Source organism: Miniopterus schreibersii, assembly GCF_964146895.1.
Source record: "Miniopterus schreibersii genome assembly, chromosome: 17".
Taxonomy (NCBI): Eukaryota; Metazoa; Chordata; class Mammalia; order Chiroptera; family Miniopteridae; genus Miniopterus; species Miniopterus schreibersii.
Genome location: NC_138117.1, coordinates 26,180,061 through 26,197,676, shown reverse-complemented (window position 1 = coordinate 26,197,676; position 17,616 = coordinate 26,180,061). Strand labels below are relative to the sequence as shown.

Here is a 17,616-nt window from a genome sequence, read left to right as displayed (position 1 = left end):
TGATTCTTGGCATTTATCCTTTAACTGAGGGAAAATTATCAGTGAACATTTCCATTGTATTACGTGGGAGACTGTGCAACATTACTTTGTGTTGGGTTGGTAACGAAGTCTTTCTTGGCCCTATGGAGTAGTACATCAACCTTATATTGAAAATACAGATAAATACCTGTATACTTTTACTTGGCAATAATTAAATTATCTCCTGATAAATTAACAGAGTTTGTGTTTATCATTTAGTTTGTGACAAGAATCTCTGGTCTGGGCTCTCTCCCACCTACTAAGTTGGAGTAATTTCACTAACAGAAAATGTGTTGTTTCTGAAAACTAGGAGAGGCGAGAGAGATCCCTTTTCTATCCATGTGTGAATTATATGTTTCCCTTAAAGGGATCATTGCTGTCTTAACAATTGCATATGGTTTTATGTTGTATCCTCTCTAACACAATTCATGTCTTTTCCCTTAGGCCCTTGATGGGTTCTTCTTTGTAGTGAACCTGGAAGGCAACGTTGTGTTTGTTTCAGAGAATGTGACACAGTACCTAAGGTATAACCAAGAGGAGCTGATGAACAAAAGTGTATATAGCATCCTGCATGTTGGGGACCACACTGAATTTGTCAAAAACCTGCTGCCAAAGTCTATAGGTAAAAGATTGTCTGCTGGGTCTCTCCTCACTCCCTCTCCCTCCCCGACTGTACACATTGTCTGGGTCAGAGGAGTAAGATAGAACTATAGTATGTCAGCTGGGGATATAGAGATGTTTGTGTTAATATTTAAGCTTAAAAGTCATGGAGAAAAGGACATCTGCAGACGGACATTGATCTTGATCATCTTGGTCCTGCATTTAAATAAAGTACATGAAAGTTATGCTGCTGGAAAGGACTCGTGGTGACTGTTTTTCATGGGGTTTTGTTGTTATTTGAGAAGCTGCCAAATTGCTTCCCACTCTGCCCAGTGCCAGTGACTCTGTTTTGTCTTTTCTCTATGACTGTCTAAGAAGTAGAAGGTCATAAGAAGTTTGAGATTCAACTTATGTTGAGTCCGACTGGTGAAAAAAGTATGTACGTGGGTGCAAACAACATTCTAAAAATAAAATGTTCAGAAACAAGTGGGTGTAGAGGGCTCAGATGCTCTCAGCCCAGAGCCCTAAATGGGCTCTTCCATGTCACCGGCTCAGTGCCTCTGCAGGGGTCTCCGTCAGGTGCTGCCTCCTCAGCCACCTCCCTGTCCTGGCTCCCTCGTCTCATGCCGGAGATGCTGTCCAGCGAGGCTGGGGTTAAGGGCCATATTAAGGCGGGTGAGTCACAGCGTGGGTACGCCTTATTTGCTGCTCCGGAGTATGGCTGATCCCACTTACTAAGTGGTTCTTTTTTTAATATTCTCACTTAAACTGATGATGCTAAGAACATCTTCACCGAGAAAAAGAAGTGCATATTTTAAGAGAGAATAAGGTCAAGTCCTGAGTTAGCAAGTATTTCGGTTCTTTTTCTCAAGACTGTTTATATTAACTGGTCTTATCGCCACCACAGTAAGTAGGAAAAGGTCCTTTCAGATTCCATTAGCGCTGGCCTTTCCCTGATATGATAACCCTTTATTCAAAGTGACTGCTCCAGGAATACGGAATACATGAATACTTGTGGTGATTCTTCTATTCTATTCTCTAGTAAATGAACAAGAAAATGGGATTTCTTATTTCAAGTAACTAATATTTTCAAATCTCTTCAGTAATTTCATGACTTCCTCAAAGGACCTGTACTTATTAATTCACTATTATTAATTCACTTGTCTAAGGAGTTCTTTGCCTTACTTTATATTGTACTTTTTTATACTTTCAAATTACTTATTAACCTGAGTTAATAAGAACGCTTTGTCCTTTGATTACTCTGTGTAGTCCTCATTATGTAAATAAGCTTGTAAGAATGCTGGTGGTGACATTAACGTCCCAAATGTCTGCATCAGCGTGTAAAGTTAGCTCTGGTTCCTTCTGCAATTCTGAAATGGTTTGTTGCAGTTAACCTGATACTGCCTTTTTCGCTCTAGCATTTGTGTCCTTTTTTATTCCTCTGCAGCCCAGTGGCTATGGGGTTAGCAATGCATTTCCCATAACATCAGCTGCCATTCAGAGCTTTCTAACCAGTGACTTTGGAGAGTGCATTAGCTTATCTGTGACTAGCCAGGTTTTGATCCCCTCTCTCACTGCCTCGCTGGTCCTGATACTTTGTAGATTACTCATAAGGAATAGTAAAGAAAGGAATGCCAGAATGAGGATCGGGCTTCATTCTGAGGCCAGCTCTTTCAGTGGTGAACATTTCTTTGGACAGTTTTTTCTGAGAAAGTTGACCTGGGGATACATAAATCCCCTTTAAATCTCAAAATTAATCATTCTAAGTATTGATACTAAAATAGTACTTTTTCACTTGAAAGAAATAAATATTAGCAGTGTATCCTCAAGGATCTTTCAGTCTTGTTGAGGAAATATGCATGAAACAAATTCAGCAATAGCCATGTTACAAAATATATACTAAAATTTCTGTAAAATTTTAGTCAAGGAAGAGGAGGCAGTGTGGGGTGCCTACAGTAGATAGGGGATCTCATCCTTAGAGCAGGAATACACTAGATGGGAGAAAAACAGGCAGCCTGACATTTTAGACAGGACAGTAGGAGCAAAGATATCTATGTGGGCCTGGGTGTGGAAAATGCTGGACAGTGTGAAAGACCTGCTTAGATGAAGAAGATGGGGCTTCTTGGTGAGATTCTGATATATCAGTTTGAATGTCCTTCATACTCCTGCTACATAAAGTCCAAATCTTTTTAAAGAATTTAATGCATGCCTATAGTTGGTGCCACTTACAGATTTTTGAGTAGGGGGTAATATCTAAAACTGGAATGCAAGTAGATTCAACTAAATTTCTAAGAAATCAAAGTTTGAAAAACCCCAAAATAGAGAACTATAGTATTCTAGTAATAAATAGTCAGGACCTGAACTTGAAGGGAAGGGGTCAGTGTGAAGAGTAATAAGACATTTTGAAAATCCCTAGAATTTTCCCAAGTTGTTGAAACATTCACCCAAGAATTCCCCCCCCCCGATTATGAAATCACTTAGAAAAGTATAAACTATATAAAAATAAAATAAGAATATGCTTCCTGTATCATTTTGATAATTTGGCAGTGAATCTAACATTGGTTTCTTTATAATTTCTGGTTGCTTTGCCTTGCTCAGTGAATGGGGGATCTTGGTCTGGCGAACCTCCCAGGCGGAACAGCCATACATTCAATTGCCGGATGCTGGTAAAACCTTTGCCTGATTCTGAAGAGGAAGGTCATGACAACCAGGAAGCACATCAGAAATACGAAACTATGCAGTGCTTTGCTGTCTCTCAACCAAAGTCCATCAAAGAAGAAGGAGAAGGTGGGGCTGAATCCCTAGGACATTTTATACCCACCTGTTTATTCTAGCTGCTGCTTTCACACTCAATCTAAATTAGTGACTACACGAAGGAAAATTTAGAGAGTTTATGACAAATTTAATTTTTAAGTCTTTAAAACAACTCTACCCAATAGAATTTTCTGCAGTGGAGGCATTGTTATGGATCGTCAGTGTCCAGTGCAGCAGCCACTAGCTACATGTGGCTCTTGAGCATTTGAAATGCCAGTAATGCCATTGAGAGACTGAATTTTCTGTTTCATTAAGTTTACATTTAAATAGCCACATGTGGCTAGTGGCTACCCTGTTAGTGTTGAACCTCTTGGGGAGCCTGAGCTCCTGTCGTCTGCTGTGAGCCACAGTCCTAGAAAAGTGCACATGCTACAAACAGTGTTTTTCATGTATAGTGGACACTTGAACAACTCAGGGTTAGGGTCATCGACCCTGCATCATCAGAAATCCATGTATAACTTTTGACTTCCCAAAAACTTAACTAATAGCCTGGTGTTGACCAAAAGCCTTACTGATAGTAGTCGATTAGCACATATTTTGTATGTTATATGTATGATATACTGTATCCTTGCAATAAAGTGAGCTAGAAAAAAAAAAAATGCTATTAAGAAAATCATAAGGAAGGAAAAATGGATTTACACAGTACTATATGTATGTATTAAAAAAAAATCCATATATAAGTTGGACCTGTGCAGTTGAAATTTGTTGTTCAAGGGCCAGTTGTACTTTCAAGGGATTAATGGATTCCATATAGTTTATCCATGGACGCTGGGTCCACAATGATACTTCAGTGAGGATAGAGATGGGAGTGGGGAATGGAGGGGGTTTCAGACTGTAAGCCCTTAAGCTCTTCCCCTTAAAGAGAAACCGATGTAGTGTCCACCATGAGACATGCTGAATAGTGCATTCTGCATGCGTAGCAGAAGGGGAGAGCTGAGGACCACGGCTGGACAGAAGCATCAGGGGCTTTATCATCAGGCAGGCCGGCTCCCGAGTCAGCCACTTACCAACTCCGCTGGGCAAGCTCCTTGAGCTCTCTGAACATGAGTTTACTCTAGAATCAAGTGAAGTCGATAGCAGTGCCAGAATGTAGTAAGGATTACACAACTATGCCTGAACCGTGATCGTCATTAAGTACTAGTCATTTAGGCCTTTTAAAAAAATAATAATAAGTAATTTTTAATTTAAATTGTATTAGAAAGGAAGTAATAGCATGGTCATAGACAATACATAGTTTTTCAAAATTAAGTTTATATGTAGGTGTGGAATGTCAAGTGACTATTCACTTTTATGCAACAGAGTAAGTAATTCATCTGTCTATGATAATATTCTAAAGGAGTATAAAGCAGATATAGCTGCACTAATGGTTGTTTTGGTGTGTGATCTATTTAAATATCGAAATCTGATTCTGGATGTTAGCTCTCAGTATAGTGCGTGAGCAGAGTTTCTGAGCCATAGTGTGCTCAGGTTCAAGTCCTGGCTTCACCAAATTTTCTGTGATCTTGAGCAAGTTACTTAAACTGCCTGCTTTGGTTTTCTCCTCTGTTAAATGGAGACAATGCTAGTACCCATCTCAGAGAGTTGTTGAAAGTGTTAAATGAACTAGTATCCTATAAAAGCAGCTAGACAGATGTCCATCTCATAGTAAGTGCTCAGAAATTTAGTGTTTAATAGGTTGAGGATGAGGATTACATTTAATTTTGTGATTCCCGCTATTACTGGACATATTTAAAGGAAATTTTTCCTAAATTTAAAGGGGAATAATCATAAGTCACTAGTGTAAGATATGAAGAGACCATCTTTTTAACAGCCTTTTACTGAGCATTTTTGAAATTGAAAGGGTTATGCCATGTGCTCTGCATGTTACAAAGATAAATAAAACATTTCCCTGTTCTCCAGAAGTGAACATAGATGCATAAAGCAGTCAAAGGTGGGGTAAGGAGGAAACGCTTAGCACCGGCTGTGTGGGAAACCAGCCATGGCCACAATTCTGAACTTGGCACACACCGCATTTTCTAGGATTTGTTCTCCAAATCTGAGTCTAGACTTAGTGTATGGTCTTTGTTTTAAATTGCATAGTGCCATTATAGGGATATTTACATCGTTTGGTAGAAGGTACACCTAGTTTTCCTTATCAAGGTAAACCTGAAACTCCAGAGGCAAACCCTTGACAAAGCAGAGCATAGATTGCTTTTCACCATTTCCCCACTTTGTTATGAATTCAGCCGGTTGTTACCGTCAGCCATTTAATAATAAGAAAGGGTCCCATTCTTCTCCATCATTGGGTGGATGGTGTCAGGTTGCCAACGCTAGTACGGTGGATATTCTTTTATGGCATGTATCGTGTGGCTCCAGCAGTTTATCCTCAGCTCCCCCAGCTCATCCTACCCACACAGCCCTCCCTCTCCCCAGCTGCTTCCCACCTCATTGGAGGAGAGAATAGAGCCAGTGAACAGCAGAGGTACCTGGTGCTTTGTCACTCTCCCTTGCTGATTTACAAGGTTGTGCTGTCATAAATACACTTGAGTTTGTTTGAATCACCAAAAAAGCCTAATGTGATAACCCTAAGTGTCTGTGATTGAAGATTTGCAGTCCTGCTTGATCTGTGTGGCGAGGAGAGTCCCCATGAAGGAAAGACCAGTTCTTCCCTCATCAGAAAGTTTTACTACTCGCCAAGATCTCCAAGGTAAGTTTTCTTTGCAAAAAAGGACGGAAGAAATCATTTTCGAATGCTTACGTATTTGTTGGTGCAAGGAATGTGCTTTGATGGCCAAAGATGCTGGGACTAGTGACTGCTGGGTAGAAACTGAGGAGCTGGAGGAAGGGGCAGGGAGGGACGATTATTTTCACTGTCTATCCTTTTGGTCCATGTACTAGTGTAAATAAACAAGTTTTTAACTTTTAAAAAGTTAATTATTTCCATAAGTAATAGATCAGTACATAGGGTAACTCTTGCTGTTACTAGGCAAGATCACTTCACTGGACACGAGCACCATGCGGGCCGCCATGAAGCCCGGCTGGGAGGACCTGGTCAGGAGGTGCATTCAGAAGTTCCATGCACAGCATGAGGGGGAGTCTTTGTCCTATGCCAAGAGGCATCATCATGAAGGTAAGCATCTCCAAAGGATATTTTTCTTGAACTTGATTTTGCTAAATTACTACTTCCTACAGGAGCTTTCTCTGAAACAGTGATTCCTAAAGCTCACCTCGGCCGACTTAGGTCTGGTTACTCTTCGTGTTCATGTGTCCCACTTCACCACACCCAGGTGACCTTGCCATCTGAAGGACGATTCCACAGGAAAAGTCGTTGGACAGAAGAGTATGATGAGAGACATAGACTTGGATGTGATCATTTCACAGACAGATGAAAGGAAAGGGAAAGAGGTCGTTGTCTTCCATTTTAGCGCTTCTAGATGTGTAAGACAAAGTACCGTCTAATATCTAAACAAATATTATCTGAATCGTAAGGAGAATCTGGAAAGAGGAATGAAATGAAATGAAATTTGTGGATTTTTTATTGAGGTGGCAGTGGAGTCCCAAGCCCTCCTTCCAGATGATGACCACTAAAGGCTGCCCAGGTGTTTCTGGAAGGGTCTGAGAGATGAGGTGACTTGCCTGAGGTCATACAATTAATTAATAGGACAACTGGAACTAAACCCAAGACTTGGGCGTCATATTTCAGTCCTAACAGCTGCCCTTATTGAGCTCCTGGTCTTGTCTGGCACTGTCCCTCTCCGTTATCTCACTGGTCCTCACGACCCGCTGCGGAGCAGACACTGACTCTCCTGCTTAGACAGGGAGGCTGGTGCAGGTGAAATGACGGATCCTGAGCAGGTAGTGTCAGCACTGGACATTGATCTGAGGCCCATCCCGCCAATCACTCCGTTCTGCTGCCCCTAAAGTTCTTCCACAGAATCACGTTCCCTCAGGGGCATCCTGGGCATTTCTTAAATTGACGAAAACAAAGAAAAAATTCCTTCCCGCAGCACTTCCGAAGTACCAAGGGGGGAGAGAGAACTTGGTCCTCCATGTGGGCACCCGTGTCCTGGCAGCGTGCCCTTGTTCAGAGGCCAGGCTGCCTGTGAGGACCAGGGGCAGGGCCGGTGCCTCATAACTCAATTTGGCAAATGGCAAATTGTCTTCATTTTTGCAGAGAAATATTGTAACTCATTACTGAAAATAGAGTTTTAGTTTGACATCTTCCATCTTCTGTGCATCTGTGACCTTGGCATTTTACCAGTAGTGTTTATATGTTTAAACTTTATGCTTTTAAGATTGCTGATGAAAAGTTCCAATCATAGCAAATGACCTCTCTTCTTTCCCTTCGTTTTTCCTCATCTTTTCATTCTTTTTATCTTACTTATCAGATTTCTTTTAAAATAAGCCCATAATCCAACAATTTGTGTCTTCCATCATTTTTCTTTTACATTGAAAAGAATAAGAGGAAATAAAAAGACTACATTTGGTAGAAATCAATACCATTTCACCAAATCTTGTTTAAAATAGCAAGAATAGTAACAACGAAAAATAAGAGCTCACCATGAGCGAACATGTCCTTGGGCCCTGCATAGCAGTGCCCTACATTTAATTCTGTGGCTTCCTGGTTCTTTACAAAAGGTTTTAGACAGATGTACCAGGTACTGCACTAGATTTCATTAGCTGGGACCCACTGAAAAGAAGCTCTGAAACATATGAAATACATTTTATCTAAATGTAGGAAGTAGATAAGATCGAGGGTAATCATTTGCATTGAATAAAAATCTTCTGGAGAGCTTTGTTTAAATGGAGAGCTTCCTAAATGCTTCAGATGCACTCTTACACGGTCTACTTAGTAAACACGTTTGATGTAGATCAAATGGAAATGGAAAGTCTTAAAGAGTCACATCCAAAGTCAGATAAAATTCTGAAATTATAAGCCATTGGAAATATGAATCTTATTATAAAAATGGTGTTTATCCTACCTTTTAGGAACATACTGTAGAAGGCAAGAGACACATATGGACAGTAGTTTATTTCCATTGCTGCCACTTCTGAGTGACTCAACATTTGAGGCCAGAACGTAATACCTAAATACTGCAGGTAGCAAGCTGCGGAGGGGGTTTCATTACGGAAAGTGCTCAAATTTTACCAAGAAATCAGAACCTTTACCATGTGTCAGCCTCTCTTCCTTCCCTTCCCCCCCCCCATCCTGTAGAATGTGAATGTTATTGGTCATTTTGAGGCTAGCTATTCAACCCACAAAATTTGTGCTGAGGATTATTTGGTAAAAACATGGTAATCTTGCCTGGCTGGCGTGGCTCAGTGGTTGAACCTGGACCCAGGATTCTGGAGATCGCAGTTTGATTCCCAGTCAGGGCACATGCCCGGGTTTCAGGCTCAATCCCCAGGAGGGGCGTGCAAGAGGCAGCTGATCAGTGACTCATCATTGATGTTTCTATCTCTTCCCTTCTCTCTCTGAAATCAATTTTAAAAAATAGTAAAAAAATTAAAAACACAGTAGTCTTCTTAAAATGGCTTAAGAGGTAACGAAATTATATGGCTATTTTTTCTGAATCAAAATGTTCTTTTTTAATATGCAGTATTTAACAGTCTTAAAATACAGTTGTTTTAAAAGATGAATCATGAAATTTTACTTTAAGAGAAATTATTTTAACCTTAGTTGATCTGCACTATATTTTCTGCTAGTGATTTGAAAATGGAAACACCTGACTTTATCAAGACCTTAAACCAATTCCATTCACTAAGATTTGTACTTTTGTTGCTTCAGTTTTCTTTTTGGCCTTTTTTTCTCTGAAAAGATTTTTCTGATTGTTTATCTTTTACTTCCTGTTGTTTTAGCCACAGAAATAATGCTTCTTACACACTGAGAAACAGACTTGGGGAATAGTAGTGTGAGATGATGGATTGAACAGTGTGTAATTGAGATGAATATTCAGAGAACAGATTTACTGTCATAAATTGTACTGTAATATCTGTATTAGTTTAAAGGGAAATGAAAGGCAGATTGTATACTTTAGAGATATGTTTTCTGCATTGTTTTCTAACATTTTAAACAAGTCATTGTAAAGCTTATTTGAGCTAATAAATTGTTTGTTTACACTCTGTTTTGCCATGGTACTGAAGATTTTTAAAAGAACAGCCTGAGAGTCTAAACTTCATTTTTTTAAAAGACCAATATATTGAATTTATTGGTATTTTAAGTGAAAAATAAATGTGCTTTTAAAAATGTGTAATGTTTTAATATCATGAAATATTACTTACAACTCTAACTGCTGGTCAGAAAATATTAAACATAATGCAGTTTATTACTAGTATTGTGTCTTGTCCCGCCCCCTGTGCTTCCTAAATGTGCATTCTGTTTCCTTGCTCGCCGGCAGTGCTGAGACAAGGATTGGCTTTCAGTCAGATCTACCGTTTCTCCTTGTCCGACGGCACTCTTGTTGCTGCACAAACGAAAAGCAAACTCATCCGTTCTCAGACTACTAATGAGCCTCAGCTTGTCATATCTTTGCATATGCTTCACAGGTAAGCTTAGTTGTAAGAAATCCTCTTCCTTTCCCAAGTTAAAGATGTTAGAAAAGCAACAAATCATCCTAGAGCCTTTCACATTTGTTAGGCATTCCTGTTGATCAACCCAGGCGTGTAAAATATAAAATTGCTATTAACTATTGGCTTAAAGACAATTCATGATACCAGCTAAGTAGGGCTATACTTTGAATTCTAGCCTGAGTACTAGTGAATTTTTAAGCCCAGCTGGAAGAACACAGGCTAGCCTAACTTTGCTCTGACGTGACTGCCTGTTACATCGGAGAAGGGAAATTCACCGGTTTTCAGTGGTGACACCAGGAGGACAGGAATCAAGCCACTAGCATGATTTCTGCTCCTACATATTTAAATCTAAAACTTTCAAATATATATACTTGGAAGGAATATTTTAGATTTTTATTCTCAGGGTTAAATTCTTGATATTAGACTTTAAATTGGAGGGTAGTAGACATTTCCATAAGAAATGAAAGAAAACTACCTGTTGATTTTAAATGTCATGAACCATATTGCACTAGAGCACAAATTTAGGAAAATGATTGCATTTCAAGTTATATAAATATTATGTGCATGCTATATAAAACTTTATAGGTACTATCAGAAGATACATAAAGTTTCTCCGGGTAAAGAACCCCCTTTTATTACATTTCTCAATTATTTACTTTCTTATTTTGGAATTTTAAAAAGTCAGGCAGCACTGTTTGCCAACTGTTAATAAATCTGACCTCAAACTGAAACAATTTGAAAGTGATTACAGATGTGCCAGATGTCACCCCCTAACTGAAAGCTGATGTTTGACAATTTGTGAAACCTGTTTTGTTTGGGTTTGTGAACACATTTGGTAACTCACGAGTGACTGCCAAGGCTGTAAATTAAGGCTCATAGGACTTGGAAAATCATCCAGCTCAGAAAACCTGCTTTTAGTCATTAGTACGGGCGTGGATGGAGTTGTCTAGGAGTTGGAGAATCAGATCACAGACGCAGCTCCCTCCAAAGTTCCCTCCCATGTGGTCTGTTTTGGAGGCTCTTGCTTTGACTTGCAGGGGACCTGGGTGTAAGGGTCTGTTAAAGTGATCTAGTTCTAAACAGTTTTGGTAACTTTATTGGCTCTGGAACTTGCAGCGTTTCTAATAGGGGGAAGTTTTCCCCAAGTTTGCTGTTCATCTTGAGCCAAGTTGTACACATCAGAGCTCTCCAGGCTTACAGATGTGTCTGTTGTTAGGAATTGGAATCTCTGGTAAATAACTGAAGGCAGCTATACTTGTTGGGGTCATTTCTTTTGGACGGTTCAAGTTCTCAGTTATTCATGATAATATACCGTTTAATGAGAAAGCTATATAATTAATTGGAACCCCTCTAATGTCTTGTCTAATAACTACAATTTCAGTATGGTAGCAGTCAAATTTAGACACACCCCCCTCTGTAAAACCGCAGACATCTTAATGAGTTGCCTGAAAAACATCCCTTTTGGTCCAACACTAAACATGTTCAATCTTGCCCATAACTGTAGATTGTTTCATCAAAGTATTATCTTCCCTTTAAGTGTAGCCTGTTCTTTTAAAGAAAAAAGGCCATTTCATTTTTTAAAATTAATAACAACTTGCTAAGTGTTTTGCCTTTTATCTTATATATTTTTTCCTCATACAGAGAGCAGAATGTGTGTTTAATGAATCCGGATCTGACTGGACAAGCGATGGGGAAGCCATTGAATCCAATTAGCTCCAGCAGCCCTGCCCATCAGACCATGTGCAGTGCGAACCCAGGTCAGGACATGACCCTTGGTAGCAATATCAATTTTCCCATAAACGGCCCAAAGGAGCAAATGAGCATGCCCATGGGCAGGTTTGGTGGTTCTGGGGGACTGAACCATGTGTCAGGCATGCAAGCAACCACTCCTCAGGGTAGTAACTATGCACTCAAAATGAACAGTCCCTCACAGAGCAGCCCTGGCATGAATCCAGGCCAGCCCAACTCCATGCTTTCACCGAGACATCGCATGAGCCCTGGGGTGGCTGGAAGCCCCCGAATCCCACCCAGCCAGTTTTCCCCCGCAGGAAGTTTGCATTCCCCTGTGGGAGTTTGCAGCAGCACAGGAAATAGCCATAGCTACACCAACAGTTCCCTCAACGCACTTCAGGCCCTCAGCGAGGGCCACGGGGTCTCATTAGGCTCATCATTGGCTTCACCGGACCTAAAAATGGGCAATTTGCAAAACTCCCCAGTTAATATGAATCCTCCTCCACTCAGCAAGATGGGGAGCTTAGACTCCAAAGACTGTTTTGGGCTGTATGGGGAGCCATCGGAAGGTACAGCTGGACAAGCAGAGAGCAGCTGCCATCCCGGAGAGCAAAAGGAAACAAGTGATTCCAGTGCACCCCAGGGCGTGAGCAGCGAGCGATCTGACGGGCAGAACAGACTGCATGACAGCAAAGGACAGACCAAACTCCTACAGCTGTTGACCACCAAATCTGACCAGATGGAGCCTTCGCCGCTGTCCAACTCTCTGTCAGACACAAACAAGGACTCCGCAGGTAGCTTGCCTGGTTCTGGGTCGACACACGGGACCTCGCTCAAGGAGAAGCATAAGATTTTGCACAGACTCCTGCAGGACAGCAGTTCTCCTGTGGACTTGGCTAAGTTAACAGCAGAAGCCACAGGCAAAGAGCTGAGCCAGGAGGCCAACAGCACAGCTCCTGGTTCAGAAGTGACTGTAAAACAGGAGCCAGTGAGCCCTAAGAAGAAAGAGAATGCACTACTTCGCTATTTGCTAGATAAAGATGATACTAAAGATATTGGTTTACCGGAAATAACCCCCAAACTTGAGCGATTGGACAGTAAGACAGACCCTGCCAGTAACACAAAGTTAATAGCTATGAAAACCGAGAAGGAGGAGATGAGCTTTGAGCCTAGTGACCAGGTAAGTTTTATAATGTGTTCTCCCAAGTCTGCTAACCCCTATCCATCAAGGATTTTCTCCACAGGGGCATTTCGGCACCGCAGGTGATTAGATAAAATAAGTCTTCTCTTATTGTTCTTACTTGATTGAAAACAGTTCATTTTCACTGATGCTGCATGTTCCGAATACCCTAGTAAAGCGCGACATTGTGATAGGGCAGGGATAACTGCCTGTTCTTTGTAAAGGACCAAACGGTAAGTATTTTAGGCTTTGCGGGCCACACGGTCTGTGCAATGCAGACACTGAATACAAGCGGTGTGCTGTGCTCCAGACCCTGGTAGTTGAGTTTGATACATTGAAATCCATTCTTAGCTTGTGGGCTACACAAAAACAGGCGGTGGCCAGAGATGGCCCGAAGGCCAGCTGTAGTTTGACCCCTGTTTGTAGACGATGCCGAAATTGGAGATAATCACTTACTGGCAACTGGGCCTTGTTGGTACAGACTGAACTGAATTATTTCTTGTTTACCTTTCTCTTTTTTTAAGGTCAGGGTTTGACTGCCTTTGCAAACCTAATGAAGATCGTTGTAACTCTATTCTCGACCAAAACTTCTGATTCACGCTAAAGACTTTCTTATTTCTTAGCCCATCGGTATAAAAAGTATGTAGGGGCAAATGAATAGTAATAAAGGAGAGGTAAAGTTTGACTTGAGCCATCATATATAAATGCATACCTAAAATAATCAGTTTTGTTATCTGTTGTTCTTATCTGAAGATTAAATTCCCTGGAAAAATCCAGAACAGCCAAGTGATATTTCAAAATCATTCTTGATAATACTCTGAGGAAATAATGACATCACAAGAAAAATGTAAACCATTTAATGTTTTCTTTATTTAAAAAAAAAAAGTCATTTACTGACACAATGGTTTGGCATAAGGTGTTTCCTGGGGAATCTGTAACTGGCTGGGTTAATGGTCTAAGACCTCACCCTGCTCTCTCCAGTCTCCCCCCAATCCCTGAGCTCTGCCCTGTGCTTCAGGTCTTTTAAGACATGATTGGTTAAGAAGAGAAGGAGCTGCGTGGGCCTTTCTACTTAAAATGATTCACTGATTTGCCCTTGAAACTTGTTTTCTAAGTGTGTATTGTGTGTGTCACTGTCTTCAGGGCTAGGTGTACATGAGGAGAGGAGAAGGCAGTGCCCCTTGCTGTGTGTGTAGCCTTGGACTCTGCTGAGTCAGCACAACCTGGCCCAGAGGCAGATCTGGGATGGAAAGCAGTAAACGGGAGATCTGAGACCGCACATGTTTACAGCTGGGCTCTGTCCGGGTTTCTAAGCACTTTGCTTCCTTTCTTTCTTTCCCTTTGATGTCTTGACAGCTGCTACCATTTCTGTAAGGCAGAGATGATTTTCAAGCCTTTGTGTCCTTCACAAGGGAAACAGCCTTAATTATATAAACATCTTTGGTAATTAACCCTTAAATTTGGATGTTAGTGCAAAATTCTATATAACAGCTATTCTGTAATACTGTAAAATCATTAGATGGGGAAACTGAGGGCTCAACAGAACATTATAGCAGTATCTTGGATAAAGTATACTGTAAAACAACACTGACAACTGTAAATGTTTTTAATCTTTTGAGATTTACTAGATTAGAATATACAGAGCTAATGGCAGTTCAGGGTGGCAGGCACACATACTGTCATTCAAGTCTCTTGACACATGCTAGAGGGCAGGATGGTGACTCACGAGGTCTACCTTAGCTTAGTGGCCAAGTGGTTGCCCTTCCCTCCAGAAACGCAATTTGTTTCTGTCCCCTGCCTGAGGCCCTATGGACTTAGAGGGCCAGGGAGGAGGGACACTGGCATTTCTATGTTTAGATATATGATTATACTAACTTCAAACAAAAAACTGACAGGGAAGTTTTTTAAAAAGTCCTTGCAGTTTCTAATTGTTTTGGAGAAACATTTTTCCAATCAAAATTGTCCCACCTAGAGAACATAAAGCCCAGAGTGTTAGCACCAACAAATCTGTTAGTATTTCGGTAGACCACAAAGCAGTGTACACAGGCACACACGTATACAGCATTTTTTTCTTAATGAAACCTAGTCTGTGTCTCACCCTCCATCCCCTCCCTTTTAAATCTTCACCAAAAAATACTGCTTCAGAGCACTTTTAACATCAAAAACATTGCAACTTGAAAAGAAAAGTTACCACAGGAAGTATGCATTACTTAAATTTAGATCAAAGTTAAAATGACTTGAAAAAAACAAGTGACTCTTTCTCCTCCTGCTCTCCTTCACTAATTCCAAATACAGATTAATCGTATCTCCTATTAACTGCTGTACACATTTATTGAAGACTTTTCTTTGATTTCAAGGGAACACAAGTTTTTTATTTAGTAAGATAAACTGTTAGCAAGCTCGAGTGCACAGTTAACTGTCTTGTTATTTTGACTCAGCAAAGAGCCATTACCCAAGTGTGTGCTTAACCGATCACTAACTTATTAAGGACAGGAAGTATTCCAATGGTGCTATTTTACCTAAAATAGCATTCCTTACTGGGTAGAGTATTCAAACATTTGTTTCTACGGCATTTCATAACCAACAGGAAGTAATGACAGCATAATTTCCAGTATGTTTACCAACTTTGAAGTTATATACTTATTTACACAGTAGAGCCTATTGATACCCCTCCAAATGGAACTTACCGTTTCTAATGCTACTGGACTACTTAGGATAAGGGTTTAGAAATAGTCTAAAAAGAAGTACTTCTTGTTATTTGGTTCCAGTAGAATGGCAAGCCATACCTTACACTGGTAGTATTTCCCTTCAAATGTGGTAAATTGTATTACCATGTTTTAATAATTTTATGTTAGGCAAATATGGTAAAATTATACTTTATTTAAAATTTTGAAAAGATGTTTAGTAATTTATTAGAATACTTGTTATTAAAATGCATGTGCTCTTTATATTTGCTTCAGAGAACAAGTAATTTGACACATGAAAAATTCATAAAACCAAGAAAATGAAAAATTAAAGAAATCAAGTTCAATTTTCATTTTGTAGAACTTGTATAAAAATCTTTCTGACTCATTTTCTGCCTGAAATAGTTTAAACTATTTCAATTGATGTGGCTAATTTGAGCGTTCAAATAGAGATGCCTAAGCAAAACTTTAAAGTATCTTGGCAAAGCCTTTTAAAGGAAGCCTTCAATCTTTTTGTCTTGTGAAGAAATCATGCCTAAAAAGTGGAGAGGGACTGACTAGAAGAAATTTGGATGAGAGTTAAAGCTTGAAATTTAGGGGAGGAAAGATTTGATCGGAAACTTAATGTGATCAAATCCACCCCTCCCAGAGCTTACAGGACTACAGAAGAAAATGCCGTATTTGTCCATTTTTATTACTAAACAGTCAAAGGATTACAGGCATTCCGAACTTTATCTACTTGAAGAGAAACATTTAACGTAAACTTAAGACAGCTAGATTAGTGTCAAATGTGTACCCCAGAAATTGACCAGAAGGAGCACAAGCAAAGCCTCAGCATCCGTCGTGGGGGAAATGTCCTAGTGCGTATTTCTGATGGCAAACTGGCGGAATTAAATAGTGGCGATAGCCATGAGTCTCTAAATAGCCTATTCCTTTTGAACCTAACGCCAAGAAGTTCCTATATGGCTTTCTTAAGACAAATTAGTATTTAGTTACTTGTCAGAATTAGACTGATCCACAGTTGAATTTGGTCAACTTCTAAAATGGAAAAGATTAAAGTTTGAAAGCCAGTTTTCACATATGCTTTTTAAAACCAAAAATCAACCAAAGAAAATGATGGGTTTTAAAACTTCTAATTATTTGAAATTTTAAAAATAAATTTATTTAAAGCAACAAATGTATTAACATTGTGTGTTTGTGTATAAGTAACATTACTTATATATATAAAATGTCAGACTTATTTTAAACTCATTATATTAGACACAAGAGTAGATTACAAAAGAAGTATCCTGAATCCTGTCATTAGAACTCTTTGAAACTCTGATTTTTATTTGTCTGTTTGAGATGGCATAAAGCATAATTTTATTTGCATGGAAACAGTAAAGGTAAAAATGAAAGACCCAGACTGTTGTTACTTGATAGAATAAAAACTTTATTTTTCACATGTCTGGGGTTGAGAGTAAATATGAGAGCACCCATTGAGGAAAAATGCTTTATTTTTTGCGATTGTTTGTATGAACGTATTTATTCTGGGTGCTTCTCATCCAAGGCAATCTGCAGAGCTTTCTCAAGAAGCAGCTTATCGCTTAGAACAGCTATCTCCTTCAGCCCATACACAAAGGACTTCCCGGGCGCTTTCTAAAGCACTCTGCACAGGCCGTGTTGGAGAATCTCAGCTTCCTGGGGAGCCGCCCACTCCCCAGGGTATTAGAACCTCTTTCTAATCTCTGGCTTTTTTCATGACACAACTATAAGGATAGCACACATTTTTATCAGTCATTTTTCTGAGAAGTTCATAGGAATTGGAGGAATTTCTCGAGAAATTTAGTTGATCCCGGGAAATTTTTAATACAGTTGAAGGAGTTCGTCAGGTTGACTGAGTGGCCGTAGAGTTCCAGGCAGTTGGTGGGGAGCGAAGGTGTTTACACTGATCTTTCTGCTTACATATTCAGCAAAACATGATCTAGACAGATTTGCAGTGGAGTCACTTTACGTGTACATTGAACTTATACAAACATCTGTATGCATTAGAAAGGAAGG

The 17,616-nt window shown here is 39.9% G+C and overlaps 1 protein-coding gene across 7 annotated transcripts in view; it reads left to right on the top strand.

Moving 5' to 3' along the window:
• NCOA2 (nuclear receptor coactivator 2) overlaps nt 1-17,616 on the top strand; it is a 248,877-nt gene that overhangs the window by 200,731 nt on the left and 30,530 nt on the right. For 5 of the 7 annotated variants that reach the window (XM_081117371.1, XM_081117372.1, XM_081117374.1 and 2 more), the window contains 7 exons: nt 463-640; nt 994-1,053; nt 3,217-3,405; nt 6,017-6,118; nt 6,398-6,541; nt 9,810-9,957; nt 11,623-12,892. In XM_081117371.1, coding sequence (XP_080973497.1) covers nt 463-640; nt 994-1,053; nt 3,217-3,405; nt 6,017-6,118; nt 6,398-6,541; nt 9,810-9,957; nt 11,623-12,892 — 2,091 coding nt within the window. The remainder of the gene's footprint in view (nt 1-462; nt 641-993; nt 1,054-3,216; nt 3,406-6,016; nt 6,119-6,397; nt 6,542-9,809; nt 9,958-11,622; nt 12,893-17,616) is intronic. The other 2 variants (XM_081117376.1, XM_081117377.1) reach the window with 1 other exon arrangement.